This window comes from Pongo abelii, chromosome 4, assembly GCF_028885655.2.
Source record: "Pongo abelii isolate AG06213 chromosome 4, NHGRI_mPonAbe1-v2.0_pri, whole genome shotgun sequence".
Lineage (NCBI taxonomy): Eukaryota > Metazoa > Chordata > Mammalia > Primates > Hominidae > Pongo > Pongo abelii.
In genome coordinates, this window is record NC_071989.2 from 142,481,971 (window position 1) to 142,497,284 (window position 15,314).

General features: G+C 55.6%; 1 protein-coding gene across 11 annotated transcripts in view; it reads left to right on the forward strand.

Moving 5' to 3' along the window:
- TCF7 (transcription factor 7) overlaps positions 1 to 15,314 on the forward strand; it is a 42,093-nt gene that overhangs the window by 14,700 nt on the left and 12,079 nt on the right. For 3 of the 11 annotated variants that reach the window (XM_054556555.2, XM_024247034.3, XM_054556557.2), the window contains exons 4-11: positions 8,448 to 8,553; positions 9,340 to 9,427; positions 11,177 to 11,269; positions 12,566 to 12,685; positions 13,105 to 13,267; positions 13,377 to 13,484; positions 13,977 to 14,025; positions 15,184 to 15,256. In XM_054556555.2, the coding sequence (XP_054412530.2) occupies positions 8,448 to 8,553; positions 9,340 to 9,427; positions 11,177 to 11,269; positions 12,566 to 12,685; positions 13,105 to 13,267; positions 13,377 to 13,484; positions 13,977 to 14,025; positions 15,184 to 15,256 (800 nt within the window). The remainder of the gene's footprint in view (positions 1 to 8,447; positions 8,554 to 9,339; positions 9,428 to 11,176; positions 11,270 to 12,565; positions 12,686 to 13,104; positions 13,268 to 13,376; positions 13,485 to 13,976; positions 14,026 to 15,183; positions 15,257 to 15,314) is intronic. The other 8 variants (XM_024247038.3, XM_024247037.3, XM_024247036.3 and 5 more) reach the window with 3 other exon arrangements.

Genomic DNA, 15,314 nt, shown 5'->3' on the forward strand with positions numbered 1-15,314 from the left:
GCTTATATTTTCCTCTAAAAACATCCTGTCCTGAGGGGCGTTCACCTCAAAGTGGAGGAAGGAAAACGCAAGTAAACGAATGCATAGAAACCACTGGAGGCCATGGGCCACGCCACTCGGCTAAGTGGGGCTCAGTGAGTTCCGAGGGTGCCTCGGGCCGGGCTGGGCCTAGAGCAGGCCTGTGGTTTGCCAAGGCTGCATGCAGGGACTCTAGTCCCCACCTCCGCTGTGGCAGGCCCCTTTATCTGATGTCAAGGCCAGGCGGTGGGTGGACTGGCCACACGCACCTAGCAGAGCTCTGTGCAACTGTGGCAACAGCCTTGTGCCAGCAGGTGAGACTGAAGCCTCTTGGTCCAGGAGGGTGTGGCCTTGCCATCCCCCACCCCTTCCAGCTCAGGTGGCCACGCAGCCACACTCTGTGCTTTTCTGTGCTTTGTGGTGGGCGTCTGGCACAGGGCATCCAGCACGCTGTGGGCAGGGAGCTTGCGGGCCGTCCTTTGGAGAGCACTGTGTCCTGGGCAGTGGTGCCTGGAGCGGGGGCTAGGGATAAAAGGGCATGAGAGGGGTGCCTCCAGCCTGGCTGGCACTCTCGGCCCTACTGGAGTATATCTGCAGAGATGGGGTCTGCAGAAGCCCACAAATCGAGGCCTGGTCCATATGCAGGCAAGCCCCGTCCCGCCCCCCAGAAAGTTGATTCTTATAGTCTGAGGGCTTGAGGGGCATCCTGCTCAGTAACTGGGCAGACTCCTCGGCACTAAAGCGCCATTGGTGCTGGACAGTGGGGCCCTAGCTCTAGACACAGATGCCTAGGGAGCTGTGGGGCTGACTGGTGGGCCCTAGCAGTGCAAAGAAGGAAAGTGAGAACCGGAGGGGCTGTGCCAGGGGGAGCTGGGCCAAGGGCTGAGACCAGCCTGCACTGTGCTTCCCAAGCCACTGCCCTGGCATGGCATGGCCCGGGTGTCTGTCCAGAAGAAGGGGTGCTTTTTCTAATTAGCACAAATGCCCCATGTGAATTAGTGGCAGCCCTGATGTTGACTGGTCATTCTGACTCCCAAAGTATTGCAGGCAGGAGAGGACAGGGGTAGGAGGAGGCCAAAGGGTCTTAGGTACCAGGTAGGATGTCCTGAGTCCAAGTAGTGGCCCCGGCTCCTCCCACCTTCCTAACCTGTACGCTGCAGTGACCCTGTGCCCAGTACCAGCCAGGGTGCCTTATTTAGTGCAGCCACATTTTCCCTAAACACTGGCTCACACACGCCTCCCACCCCACCTGCACTGGACTCAACTTCAAGGGCCCAGCTCTAATACATTCAATATAAATAACTCAGGGCACAATCCCAGACCACAGGAAGGACAGGACAGATAACAGTCAACTATAGCACAGTGGATCGGTGCTACAGGAGTTGGGGATGAGGACATGGCAAGGGATCCCTCCTCAGATGAGGAGGGTAGGATAGACTTCTAGGAGGAAGTCTCATTTATGTGAGTCCTGAAAGATGGATAGGAGTTTGCCAAGCCAAGTGGTGGAAGAGTGCTCCAAGCAGAGGGAATCATGGCCGTCAGAGCCAGTGATGTGGCTGGAGCACAGAGTGAGAAGAGGAGGACGAGGCTGGCACCACTGAAGACCTGGAGAGCCCATAAAGGGCCCTGGCACTGACCTGGTGGAGGAAGGGCTGTGGGGCCATGACTGACTTTCTCACCTTACAGAGCCTTGCTTCCCACATGTGCGAAATGGGAAGAATATATCATGCCCGCCTCAAGTGGGTTGTCACACGTGGCATTTAGTTACTCAGTGTCACCTCTGTGTGCTTGGCAAACAGAACAGTAACCATAGCAATAGCCCACCTTTCTGTCTGGTCAGCCTCTGCTCTGGAGGCAACACAAGGCTCAAGGTGGGGATCTGCCCTTCCTTCCATGGGCTTTTCCCCAAGGCCTCTCCCAGCTCCAGACCAGGCTTCAGGAGCAGCCCTCTGCTTGAGGGACCTGAGGGAAGAAGTCACAGCCCTGTGGCTGAGGAGGGAGGCATGCACAGGTTCTGGAGGCACTGGGATTCTAGAGGCCTTCATGCAACAAGCCTGCTGGGTGCAGAGCCCAGACAGATGACTAACCAGCAGACCCTGCCTTCCAGGACCCCCAGGCCAACCTCCGCCAGCTAGGCTGGTGGCACCCCAAGCCAGGCCACAGGCCTTTCCACAAGGTGACCCTTAGACTGAGGTCAGGATGAGAGTGGGCCAGCCTGGCCCAGAGCAGGAGGAAGTATGGAACATTGCAGAGGGAAGGCACCTGGGCCGGAGGAGCAGGCCGGCATGGCTGTGGCCTTGGGGCCATGCTCAACTACTGCCACCAGGCAGGCTGCCAGTGTAGCCAGAACTCCCATCCCAGGGGTCCTAAAACTTGGAGCATTTTTCGGGTTAGGGAAGCACTGGTTCACATCACCCTGACCAGCCAGGCTGGGAAAGGGAGAGACTGTGTTTAGAACTGGGACAGTGTCCTGTGCACAATAACCATAGGCCCTTTGCAGTGTCGTGGGTGTCATCCCAGCTCTGCCACTTACTAGCTGTGTGACCTTGTGCCTCAGCTTCCCCATCTGCCAGGTAGGCATAAGTAGTTGTACCTAATATCATAGGTCTGTGTTAGGAGTATCTGAGTTGAACTCTGCACGGTGTTCAGAACTCTGCCTCACACATGGGAAACACTCCGCTCACATTAGCACATGCTTTTCTCTAGGCCTGAAGCATTTTTTTGCCTGGCACATAATAGGAGCTCATAAATACACCCTGACCGAATGGTACCAGTAGTGACCAGCTGAGCATCCTGATCTCTTGGGGGGCTGTTTCTGCTGGCACAGTCCCCTGCCACTGGGAGGCGTTCTTGGGAGGGCCTGAACAGGCCTCACCTATCCCCTACCCCCACAGGCTTGAGGCCAGAGGAAACAGCAACTTTCTTCGCTGGGAAAGTGTTGTGGGGCTCAAGCATTTGGGGGTTTTCAGAGTCAACCGTCAGAGGCGAGGGAGTTTCTCTGCTGGCGGTGGCAAGGGCTGTCAGCGTGCACACAGCCTGCGAGCAGACCGCTGCGGTCTGCAGGGAAAATGCCGACTGTGTTTATTTTTCACCTGAGCCTGCAGGAAGTTGGGGGGGAGCGAGTTGGGGGGTGGTGGTGAAGGGGGATGCCAAGCCAGGCCCAAGCTTGACTTCAGAACAGAGGAGAACTACCTCAGGAGTCTCCGTTTCCATCTCCTTCTGCCTGGCCCTGCCTGGCTCTCTTCTGGGCTCCTGTCTGGTAAACAAGAAGGCACACTGGAGCACCCGAATGAGGAATTCCTAGCCATGGGCTAAGGAAATAGTCCAGAAGGGCAAGGAGCCCCTGTGGGACAGTGGACTGGAGTGGCCTGAGGAAGTCTTTGAGCAGTAAGAGCAAGCAGTGGCAGGAAGGACCACTTTTGCTGGGAGTGAGCCCTGTCACCAGGCATCCAGTAGAAGGCTGGACAGGCACTGGTGGGACAGAGATGACTCTCAGGGTAGCCCTGGGGTGTCTGGGATGGTAGGGGAGACAGAGGGGCTCAGGCAAAGGCAAAAAGCATGGGTCTGGGGTTTGCTGATCAAGCAGTATGGACTGCTGGTGAGGCATCAATGCATTTAAACATCCCAGCATGCTTTGAGCACTTACTGTGCATCCAGCTCTAGGTTTGGTACTCTGCCCTCAGAGGGTGAGGGCAAGAGAGATGAAGGCGTGCCATTGAAATGCTCAGGGCCTGGTGGGGACAATCACCCTAGGCCTGCCTCTTTCCGTTGAGGGCTGGGCACAGTCACCATCAGGGAAAGCAGGGGAGGGGGGCTTCAGTCACCGGGCTTCCCATATACATGCCAGGCCCCAGGTGACCCCACCCTGTTGTCTAGGCAGCCTGGCCCTGAGACAGCCTTGTGCTGAGGCCCTGGAGTGGGACGTTCCACTGGGCGAGGGGGACATGGGTGCCAGGCCCTGTGCTAGACGGTTTCCCCTGGCTCCTACCACCGGGCGCAAAGTGGGCTGGGGATTGAGGCTAAGAGGCAGCCTGCATGAATGTGGGAGGGACTGGCCAGGCCCTTAATGCTCTGCCCTGGAGCCCTGGCCACCCCAGGACCTCCAGCTGCCAGTGAGTTCTCTGCCCCACCCCTGCCCATCCAGCATTTCTCCTGTGGTCTGACAGCAGACTCCTGTTTAGTACGTTTTTTCCCAGTTTCCAAGGAAGGCTGGTAGACAGAATGAGCCCACAGCCTGCCAGGCAACACCCCACAGCACTGCCCATCACATGCATATGTACCAGGCCAGCAGCTGTAGACTGGGCTGGATTCTTTTGGAAGTTTCCTGGGCCCAGCCTGAGCTGTGCTGCAACCTGGGGCTCAGGTGGCAAAGCTGGACCTGGGCCAGGCCCAGCATGGCCAAGGAGGGTCAGCTCTGGCCTCCCCGCTCCTGGCAGGAGGGCTCTCCATGGCTTCCTGGCCAAAACTCCTGTGGGTAGTTTCTCAGTAAACCACCTACTCCCAGGGGAAGGGTAGTTTACTGAGAAACTCACCATGGAGCCATGCTCTCACTACCTTGGAGCAGAGCCCCAACTCTGGGCAGAGCAGAGACTCTGGGACTGTCTTCCAAGAGCTGGCACCGTGGACCCCTGGCTCAGCTCCTTAGGCTTCCCTGCCTATTCTGCTAGCCAGGCGCTCGGTCCATCCCAGGGGTCAAAGAGCCAGAGCCAAGGCTGGATGGCAAGGCCTCCTCTGAAGCAGGAGCTTAGACTCGAAAGCCCCCCATGCTCCAGGCATTTGTGCCCTAAGGTGGTGAATGGTGGAATGCTTTCTGGCAGGATCCAATGTTCCTGAAGGAGTAGGCCCTGAGGCTCAGTCTCCGTCAGGAGGCCTGGTCAGGGCTGATGTTGTCTGGCTGGCTGGTGCTATTCTAGGAACCTGTTAGGATAAAAACACCCCAGGGGTTTCCAGCAAACTTCCTACTTTAACAGGCCCTTGGCTTCTTCTCCCTGGAACTTTAGGACAGAGCAGAACTTTTGCATCTGTGACCAATGAGGTGAGTAGGACTAGTATTCTCATCTCCATTTTACAAGGGGAGAAAATGCAGCCCCAGAGAAGGATGAGACTGGCCCAGGATCCTCCAGTAAAAGGTCAGTGAAAAGGTCAGCAAGCCTAGAGAGCCAGGCTTCCCAACCTACCTCACATCATGGTACACTTTCAGCATTATCACTGGAGTAAATGAAGAAGGATGCTGGAGGCTAAAGCGCCCATGGGAAGCCCAGGCATTGTGAACAAGGAAGAGAGTAGAAGGTGCTGGGGTTACAGAGGGAGCAGGGGCCAGATCACGTAGAGCTTTACTTATTTGAGACAGCATCTCACTCTGTTACCCAGGCTGGAGTGCAGTGGCACAATCACGGCTCACTGCAGACTCGATCTCCAGAGCTCCAATGATCCTCCTCCCTCAACCTTCTGAGTAGCTGGGGCTACAGGCATGCACCACCATGCCCAGCTAGTTATTTTTATTTTATTTTTAGTAGAGACAAAGTCTTGCTATGTTGCCCAGGCTGGTCTTGAACTCCTGACCTAAAGCAGTCCTCCTCCCTCAGCCTCCCAAAGTGCTGCGATTAAAGGCATGAAGCCACTGCGCTCAGCCCACAGATAACTTTGTAGGCCCCAGGTCAGGAGATACCGTGGGAAGCCACTGGAAGCTTTAGGCAGAACTGACACGATCTGATTCCTGTTGCTGCTGGATTGAGGACTGGCGGAGGGGCAGGAGAGAAGCACGGGTCTAAGGAGGGGGGCTGCTGCAGTCATCCAGGTGCAAACTGATGGTGGCTTGGATTGGGTGGGGGCAAGGAGGAAGTGGTGGGATTCTAGATACATTTTGAAGATAGAGCATAAGGATTTGCTGACAAATTGGATATGGAGTATCAGAAAAAAAGGAGTCAAGGATGACTCCAAGATCTTTAGTCTGAGCAGCTGAAAGGATGGAGTTACCATTAACTGAGGAGGAAGACAGGGAGGAGCGTTTGCGGCAGGAAGTCAGAGGTTCCGATCTGGATATGTTGAGTTTAGGGGGCATTTCAGACCACCAAGTAGAGTTGAGTAAGCATTTGGAAAGTAGAGTTCCTAGAAGTGGGGCTGGAGAAGAAATGTGGAGTCATCACATGAAGATGTTTAAAGCTGTAAACCCAGATGAGAGGAAGATGGGAGCCAGAAACAAGGTCAGGAAGGAGTGGCCCATGAAGCTGGAGGAATATCAGGCAGTGTGGCATTCTGCAAGCCAAGTGAAGAAACTCTTTCAAGGAAGTGGGAGAAACCAGTTGTGTCTGATGCTGCAGAGAGGTTGGGTAAAATGAAGACTGAGAATTGACCATTGAGTTCAGGATTGTGGAAGTCACTGGGACTTTGACAAGAGTCATCTGGTGGAGGGATGGGGCAAGAGACTGGCTGGCTGGGTTGAAGGGAGAATGAGGGCTGAGAACTAGGGGCAGTGAATGGGGACAGGTCTGCCGAGGTTTCTGTAAAACGGAGTGAGACAGGAGGTGGTAGCTGGGGGAGGATTTAGAGATGGGAGAAATGGCAGCCTGTTTGTACCCTGATGGGAATGAGACAGGGTTTACAAAGTGCATAACACAGTCCCTGGCATGTGGCAGGTACCAGATACCTGAAGGAGTGCACATGTATCCACACACCCTGCAGCTGCCCCAGCCTCTCCTCTTCCTTGCTAGCTACCTATAGGGACATCAGCCCCGTCTCCCTGAGGAAAGGAGGAAGCCTATGAAGCCCTGTTGTGTAAGGCTCCTCCCGGTGGGCAGATGGATGAGCAGGGCCCTGACAGGTGGTAGTGTCAGCACCTTCCCCAAGACCTGAGGGGAAGGGTGAAGGCTGTAGCCCGGAGGCAGGAATGTGAGGAAAGATGCCAGCAACAGGGCTGTTGCTGGCAGTTGTGGGAGCCTGTGCCCACCTGGGAGCTTCATGCCTTGGCTACAGTGGGGCTCATACCTAGCCTTCCATCTAGGCTTGCCCTGGGCTTCCAATAACCCAGTGCCAAGGGACTGTGACAGGCCTCCTCACCATGAGCCACCCTTCTCCAGGCCTGGTAATAAAGGGGCCATGAACCCTATTCACTACTAGGAGAGACGCCTGAAGCTCTTAAGGAGTCTGGCTAAATTCACCCAGTCAGGAATTGCACTCACAGAGTGGGGAGGAACCCAGGCCACAGCCCCTCATTACTGACCTGCTCCAAAGATGTCCCGTTTCCTCTGTGCCAGGAGTCAGACAGAGATCACTCATCCATGCTCCCAGCCAACAGCATCCCTGCAGATGGGCTTTTCAAAGTGGGAAGTTGAACTTTGGTTGCAGATGATGTCTCCAGGGCCCTGACCCGTGCAGATGTGCACTAAGAATACTATAGAGCTGGGCCTTGGCCCTGGCAGTGACTCCCTGCAGCCAGGTCTTCCTGGGGAGCCCCTCCTTCTAGCCTGCTGACTGAATCATCTCTTGATAGAGCAATGCAACTAGTGTTGAGTCTTGGCTGGGTGCAGTTGGCTCACGCCTGTCATCCCAGCACTTTGGGAGGCCGAGGCAGGTGGATCACTTGAGGTCAGGAGTTTGAGACCAGCCTGGCCAACATGGCGAAACCCCATCTCTACTAAAAATACAAAAATTAGCCGGGTGTGGTGGCGGGTGCCTGTAATCCCAGCTACTCGGGAGGCTGAGGCAGGAGAATCGCTTAAACTCCCAGGAGGCAGAGGTTGCAGTGAGCCGAGATCGCGCCACTGTACACCAGCCTGGGCCACAGAGTGAGACTCTGCCTCAAAAAAAAAAAAAAAAAAAAAAAGAAAGAAAGTAAGAGTCCTGTGGTGCTGAGGAAACAGGAAGTACGGGGGCTGGGCAAGGATGGCCCTGGAGGAAGCCAGGCCCCATCTCCCCTGAGTTAGGGGATTGAGGATGGCCCTTCCCTGTGTCAGAAAATCCTGTTAGGCCTGAGCTAAGACAAATGGTCAGACTCAGAATCCCCAGATTGGGGGCTAGAAGAGGAGGAAAGATAACTGTGCTTCTTCTTGGGTGTGCTGGGGTAGGCCTGGGTCCTCAGGCCATGCCCTGCTTTAGGGGGCTGGAGGCTGTAAGCAACCCCCCAGACAAGCCAAACCTGAGATGAGAAGGCCAAGAAGGGTTTTCTGTACAGGGGAGACGCACTTCCAGGAATTGAGTGCCCAGAAAGACCAAGAGGCTTTCTAGGGGGTGGGACTGCTTGGGCAAAGTCTTGGGGGCTAGTGGGCAGGGGTACTGGACACTGTGACTTGAGTGGTACCCCCTTCGCTGAGGCCTGTGGTTTTGGCCACCACGACTTTTCTTTGACAGCTGGGCTTCCTGTACACCCTCATCCCAGTGCCTTCCTCCCTCAGTACTCCCCACACTCACCCACCCTCCTTCTCATTTTTCAGCACAAGGCCAATCAGCCCCCCCACGGTGTCCCCCAACTCTCTCTCTACGAACATTTCAACAGCCCACATCCCACCCCTGCACCTGCGGACATCAGCCAGAAGCAAGGTACAAGCCTGGGATGGGGAGGGGCCCAGTGAAACCAGAGCCTAAGGGCCAAGACCCCAGCTTCTGAGACCAGGTAGCTGGGTACATTTTATAACTGGAGAACCTGGGGCTGTGCAAACTAAGGGCCCAAAGGAAATTCCAGAAAGATGGACTGGGGGTATGAGGGCATCAGAAAACTGGAAAAGGGGGTGCTAGGTCAAAATGTGAAGGCTTCAGGTTGAAGCCTAAATCCCATGGGTGACTCTGCTGCCAGTATGGCAGCATTGCTGAGAACCGTAAAACTGTAGCCCTTCCTCCTCTCAGTGAGAAAATGGAAAGTGGTGGTTGTGATGGCTGATTCACCTCAGCCTCAGGCAAAGTCATTCTGAAATCCCTCATTGTCAGCTGTGGGAAACCTGCTGACTCAACCCTGGGGGGCAGGTGGAGTCTTGGCTCACGAGGCTGGGCTCCCCTAGACCAGGGACCTGCCTCCTGCCCAGAAAGCTAGGTTGGAGTCCCCCGAGCAGAGATGCCCCAATGCCTCCATGCCTGAGTAACTTCAGCTCTGCCTACTAGCCCCCTAATGTCTTAGGCAAGTCACCCCAGCCCTCTGCCCTGGGTTCCCTTGTCTGTCAAAGGGGCACTATTATCACACTAGGATCCTCCTGAATAAACTAGTTTATGTCTGGTCCTCTAGCAAAGCTGGTGGGATCTTAAGGCCCCTGTAGGAGGCTCTAGGATGCAGTAACTGCTGATGTGGCCTGCCAGGTCAGGCTAGCCCACTCACTCAGCCTCTCTCCTCTGCAGTTCACAGGCCTCTACAGACCCCTGACCTCTCTGGCTTCTACTCCCTGACCTCAGGCAGCATGGGGCAGCTCCCCCACACTGTGAGCTGGTAAGTGTGGGCCCATTGGGAAAGGGGTACCGTGTGCTGGTCGGACCAAGACCTGCCTGCCCTTCCATTTCCTCCTCCATCCCTCTTGGCTGGCCACCCTGCTGCCAGCTGTGTTTAGATGCCAGGGGCTGGCCAGCAACTCTGGCCTAACCTGGCTCTGAGCTAGGGGTCCTCATGTACCCCGGCCTGCATTCCCCAGGAAGCCTGACATACTCCCTTTGGGGAGGCAGGAGAGCTGGTCCCTGGTCCCAGCCCTGTCTCCCTCAGTGTCCAAGAGATCCCCTTGGATAGGAGAACTCTGGGCTGCTAAGGGACCTCCAGGGCCATATGAGTAAGTGAGGAAGAAAGGTGGGCCCGAGCAGGGAGGGGACAGCATGAGTGGCTACCAGAGAGGCTGCTGCTTCTCAGCTCACTGGCCTCAGTGCCTACCGCTTTTGGTCCTTTCCTTGGCTGAGCTGCTTGAGGGGCAGTGTCCCTCCCTGCCCCTGTGGTGACTGCTTGAGCCCAAGCCTCTGACCAGCCTGCTTGGAGATTCTTAAGGCTGGGCCAGGAAAAGGAAGCCTGGCCCCCTAAGCCAGTAGGCCTGACTATGGGCCAAAGGGCCTGTCCTCAGCTGGAGTTGGGCCTTGGCAGGCTACTTGGCCCTTTACTCAACAACAGTGTGAGCTACGCAGGTCTCTAGCCTATTTCAGAGAGCTGGGCTGTGGCAGTCACCCAACAGCAGGAAAACTTGGCTCCCCAAGCAGATGGGGCAGGCCAGAGGCCCAACCTGTGGCCCACTTGCCCTTTATCCATGGTCAGCACCCTCCTCTGTTCCAGCTTCTCCTTGGACAATCCATTCTGAATACAAATTAAGACTACTCCCATGAATACCCCTAGGATCAAAGTGTGGCAAGATGCTCAAGAGCCTTACTGGACTAGACCAGGGTTCCATGGATGCAAATCTGTAGGCCAGCCTTTCAAAAGCATCCCCTAGGCCAGCAGTGCTGAAGACCAAGACTTGAGCCTACAGCAGATTTTACCCACCAAGGCTGTAAGGAGGGGACCTCAGGCAGCCCTGTGCTCTCGGCTTCCACCCAGTGGCACCTGGCTGTGAGGAAAGAAGTAGGGGTATTTAAGCCATCTCTCCACTGAGCCCTACTGTGTGCCGGGCAGGGTTCTGGGCACCAGGGAAGTTGGCACTGCTGAAGCCAACTGATCGTTAGGTCCCTGCCCTCTCAGAACTCAGTCTACCTAGTGGGCAACCCAGGCAAAAAACCAGACAGTTACAGGGTACTGTTGGTAGTGCTCTGGTTAGGGACTGTAGGAGCCCAGAGAGAGGTACCTCATCCAGCTTGGAATCTCAGGGATTTGAGGAGAAAGGGTCACTTAGCCAAGGAAGACCTGAAGGATGACCAGGAGTTGAAGCAGGCAAAGCGGTGCAAAACAATCCAGTGTTAACAGTGGCTGTAATGGCCCCAGGACAGATATCAGCCCTATACTGTCAAAGAAGCAGAAGCAGGCTGGAGGGGGCCAGGGGCCTGCTAAGCTGGGTCCCAGGAGAAGGATACCGTTTCCATCCCTCAAGCACCCATACAAGTTTATAGAGGGAAACAGCACAAGCTGCCCTCTGGTGGCAGATGCTTGAAATTCCAGCAGAGGCCCATCTGTCTCACAGGATGGGTCAAGGCCTGTCTAGGAAGGCAGGGAAGTCTTTCCTCGTGTCTGGCCAGCAGCCAGACTGCTAACAGCTATCTCTCCCAACCACAGGCCCAGCCCTCCTCTCTACCCCCTGTCCCCTTCCTGCGGATATAGACAGCACTTCCCTGCCCCCACTGCAGCCCCTGGCGCCCCCTACCCCAGGTGAGTCCCCTACACTGCAGCTAGGCTCCTGCTTCCTGTTGCCCAGGCTTCAGTGCCCACACAAGGCCGTGCCCGGGCCAGTGCTTGCCCTGTGTTAGTCGTTTGTCCATCTGTCCGTCTGTCATTTTGCAGCCCCCTGCTGTCCTGTGCCTCAGAATGAAGCTAGTGCAAGTGCCAAGAGGCCTCAGCCTGGGCCACACCGTGCAGCAGAGCACCACAGAGGCCAGGACAGTACATGCATATGTGGCTCAGCCCGTGTGCAGATGTGTGTGCACTCACCTCTCTTCTTCATCCCTACTTCGGAGGACTCGCCTGGGCACCCCCTGAGCTTTGCCCAAGCTGAGACAGCACCTTTTACATAAGTCCCCAACCTCTGACCCTTAGGGGCTGCTGGCTCAGGGATAACACCTGTGCAAGCAGTAAGGGGCAGAATGGTCTCCACAGAATAGCAAGAAAGTGAAGTGGGAGGTGTGTATACATGGATCCCCTTCGCTTAGGTCACTCCCTCAGTGACAGACTCAGTGCCAAATATGCAATGGCAGGGGATTCCACAGACATTTCCTGCCCACTGGAGCTCACAGCCCAGTATAGCAAGTGTAGACATGGCACCAGCAGCTTAATGGGCCAGCTGAGTGATGGGAAAGCCCCAAGGAGACCTCACCAGGCCTGATGGGTCAGGGAGAGCTTTGCGGAAAGAGTAATAGATCTTTTGCGAGAGGAAAACAAGGGAACAGCCATAACTGGGGCTGACGGGGAATGGAGAGGGACAGGAAGCAGAGGGGAAGAGAAGGGGCTAGCAACAGCAGCAGGATGCTCATATGCAGGGCTGTGCAGGCCCTTGGGAGTAGCCTGGGTTCTATTCTTTGGACGCTGGGGGAATTTCAGCCGGAGCAGGCCAGGAACATTCAGGTGTCTTTAATGGTCACTCTGGCTATTGTGTGGAGAGAAGCCTGGAAGGGTCAAGCAGGAGAGGGATGAGGCCTCACAGGGCAGCCACAGGCTCCTGAGGCTGGGTTGGTAGGGGAAGGACGTGAAAAGGGGACAGATTCAAAAGCTACTTGGGACCTATGTAGTAACCACCTGAATGGCAATCTATGTAGATTTTTGCAGTGTGTCTGTGTAGTGTGCTGGGAGCAGGTATTTGTATTTATCTCTGTGTACTTATGTCTAGGCCAGTAGGATAGGGTATCTGTTCACCTGTGTCCTCAAGTTATGTACTATGCAGGGGCCTCCGTGTGTGTCCAAAGGTCTGGCCCATAATTCTTGGCTCAGTGTTAACTTTCTTCCTGTCTCCAGGTTCACCCACCCATCCTTGATGCTAGGTTCTGGTGTACCTGGTCACCCAGCAGCCATCCCCCACCCGGCAATTGTGCCCCCCTCAGGGAAGCAGGAGCTGCAGCCCTTCGACCGCAACCTGTGAGTGAAAAGACAATGATGGCAGGGGGTGCGTCAGTCAGGATACACATGCCTCCCCCACCAGCCCTGAGGACTGCCACAAGGTCCCTGGCTAAGCTGTTTTGTGCCTCTGGCTATGTGTTTTTGATCCTCAGAAGTAGGAGGGGCTGGGTGGGATGGGGAACAAGGATTTTCCTGAGCCAACAGAGGAGGGGCTCAGAAGTCCTTAACACATGCTTTTCCCACTTGGCTGTAGTGTTCCTACAAGGAACAGTTACTTAGCTGTCTGCTCACCCATTTGGGGGCAGCTAGAAAAGATTCCACTTAGAAAACTCTGGTGTCATACACTTACACACACTCTAGGCCCACACTAGAGGAGGAGGCTGCCATTAGGTGGGCACTCGGGGGGCTCCTGAACAATCCGGATTTGTGCCCCTCAGGAAGACACAAGCAGAGTCCAAGGCAGAGAAGGAGGCGAAGAAGCCAACCATCAAGAAGCCCCTCAATGCCTTCATGCTGTACATGAAGGAGATGAGAGCCAAGGTCATTGCAGAGTGCACACTTAAGGAGAGCGCTGCCATCAACCAGATCCTGGGCCGCAGGGTGAGACCATGGGCAGGTGGGCTGGCAGGGATGCTCCCCGACCATCTTCAGCCTGGTGCAGCCTGCTGACTCCCTGATGCACCCCACCTGCCCCCCTTCCCTGTTGCAGTGGCACGCGCTGTCGCGAGAAGAGCAGGCCAAGTACTATGAGCTGGCCCGCAAGGAGAGGCAGCTGCACATGCAGCTATACCCAGGCTGGTCGGCGCGGGACAACTACGTGAGTGCCTAGTGACACACAGCAGGGGTGGGCAGGGGACCCTTCGAGATACCATGCCCCAGGCCACAATCTCGGCAAGGAACGCAGAACTACTGTCCTGAAGGCACCGATGAGGAAGGGCACGGAGGGTCCAAGGCCTCCCATGGCTGCCTCAGAAGAGGACAAGCCCACATCCTATTCTCCACTCCAGAATATGCTCACACATGGGCTGTTACCCAACATTTGATTGGGCCACATGGGCAGAAGGGGAGAAAGGGGTCTGGAAGTCACCTCCTTCCATTCAAATTGGAGACCAGATTGGGGTGAGGGAAGAGCTTCTAAATGCACTCCATAGCAGCCTAGCAAGAACAGCAATCAAGAAACACCAGCATCCCCAAGGTAGGAGGGGCCTGTACACCCAGAATCCCAGGGTTACCCAAGCTAGGCAGCAGGCTGTGGGTATCCCAGTGTCTGCCTCCCAGATCTGAGCATCCCTCCTTTTGTTCCCTGCAGGGGAAGAAGAAGAGGCGGTCGAGGGAAAAGCACCAAGAATCCACCACAGGTGAGACCTCCTCTCAGCAGCAGTGGAGGCTCCTCTCCATGTCCCCATTTCAAGAGCAGCCCTCCTCTGACCCAAAGGGAGGAACATGGTACCCAGCCAGGAGCCTTCAGAGCCTGGGGCCTATGAAAATAAGGCCTGCGTCTCACAAGTCAAATTCCCATGCAAGAAACAGCTATATTATACTAAGTCCCAGGGAAACCCAGCAGAACTGGCTTCTGCTGGGTAGAATTGGGGTAGATGGTATGTTCCTCTGCCTTGCACCCACTACCTTTGCTAGCTCCACTCACCAGAGAAACTAACAAAAAACTGACTGTATGGTTTGATGCTTAGCCCAAACAATGTCCTGGCTAGTTCTGCTGAGACTGGAAGAGACTGAGCTAGGCCCCATGACTAGGCCCACTAGACAACACAGCCTTCTGCCTGGAGCCTGGCAATTTATCACCCCTACTTCAACATTTTTCATGGCAGTGCAAAGTGCTCTATGTAGAGAAGCCCACACCCTGCTGCAGGCCTCCTTCCTGTGGGTGAATTCTTGCCTCTCTGGTAATTTAGACTCCACATCCCTGACCACCTCAGCCATGCTGTCCCCACACAGGGAAGCTGGAGGCTAGGACTGGGACAGAGCAGGGCAGAGTTCCTAGCCCTTTTTCCAAGGCAAAGAATAGGCCCTTCCTTCCATCTGCAAGTGTGTAGAACAGGCATAAGGTATAGCCTTCAGCCTTATCCCTTGAAGGAATGTAGGTCAAGAATGAAGAAAAACTGGATAAAATGGGTAGGGAGTTGGGGAGGAGGTGGGTGGCCCTAGGGCAGAAGAGGCTGGATCTCCATGGTCTTCCTTGGGTCCCTCTGCAGCCTCCATGCTGCAAGGGCCCCGCAAGCCACAGAGATGAGCCAGACTGACAGGACTTCCTCCCTCCCATTCTTCCCACTGCCTCTACTGCGTAGCTGGGTGCCCACCTTTCCTGATATCTTGGCTCTGGGCTCTTGGGCTCCCACTGGGGCTGGCTGTGCCATGGAGAGGCCCACTCTGCCTATGGGGGCTGTAGGGTGTCTATAACTGGCTAACACTGATGTTACCTCTTCTTTCTGGGCCCTGCTCTGCCCTGCTGCCTGCTCGCCCTCTGCCCTGCTCTGCCCCTCTGGCATGGCTGTGAGCAGACCCTGGCTCGCCTAAGAAATGCCGTGCTCGCTTTGGCCTCAACCAGCAGACGGATTGGTGTGGTCCGTGCAGGTGGGTTTGTCCCCACCATCGTTCTCCCTTTGCTTTAAGCTGCTTCCCTGACTCTGCA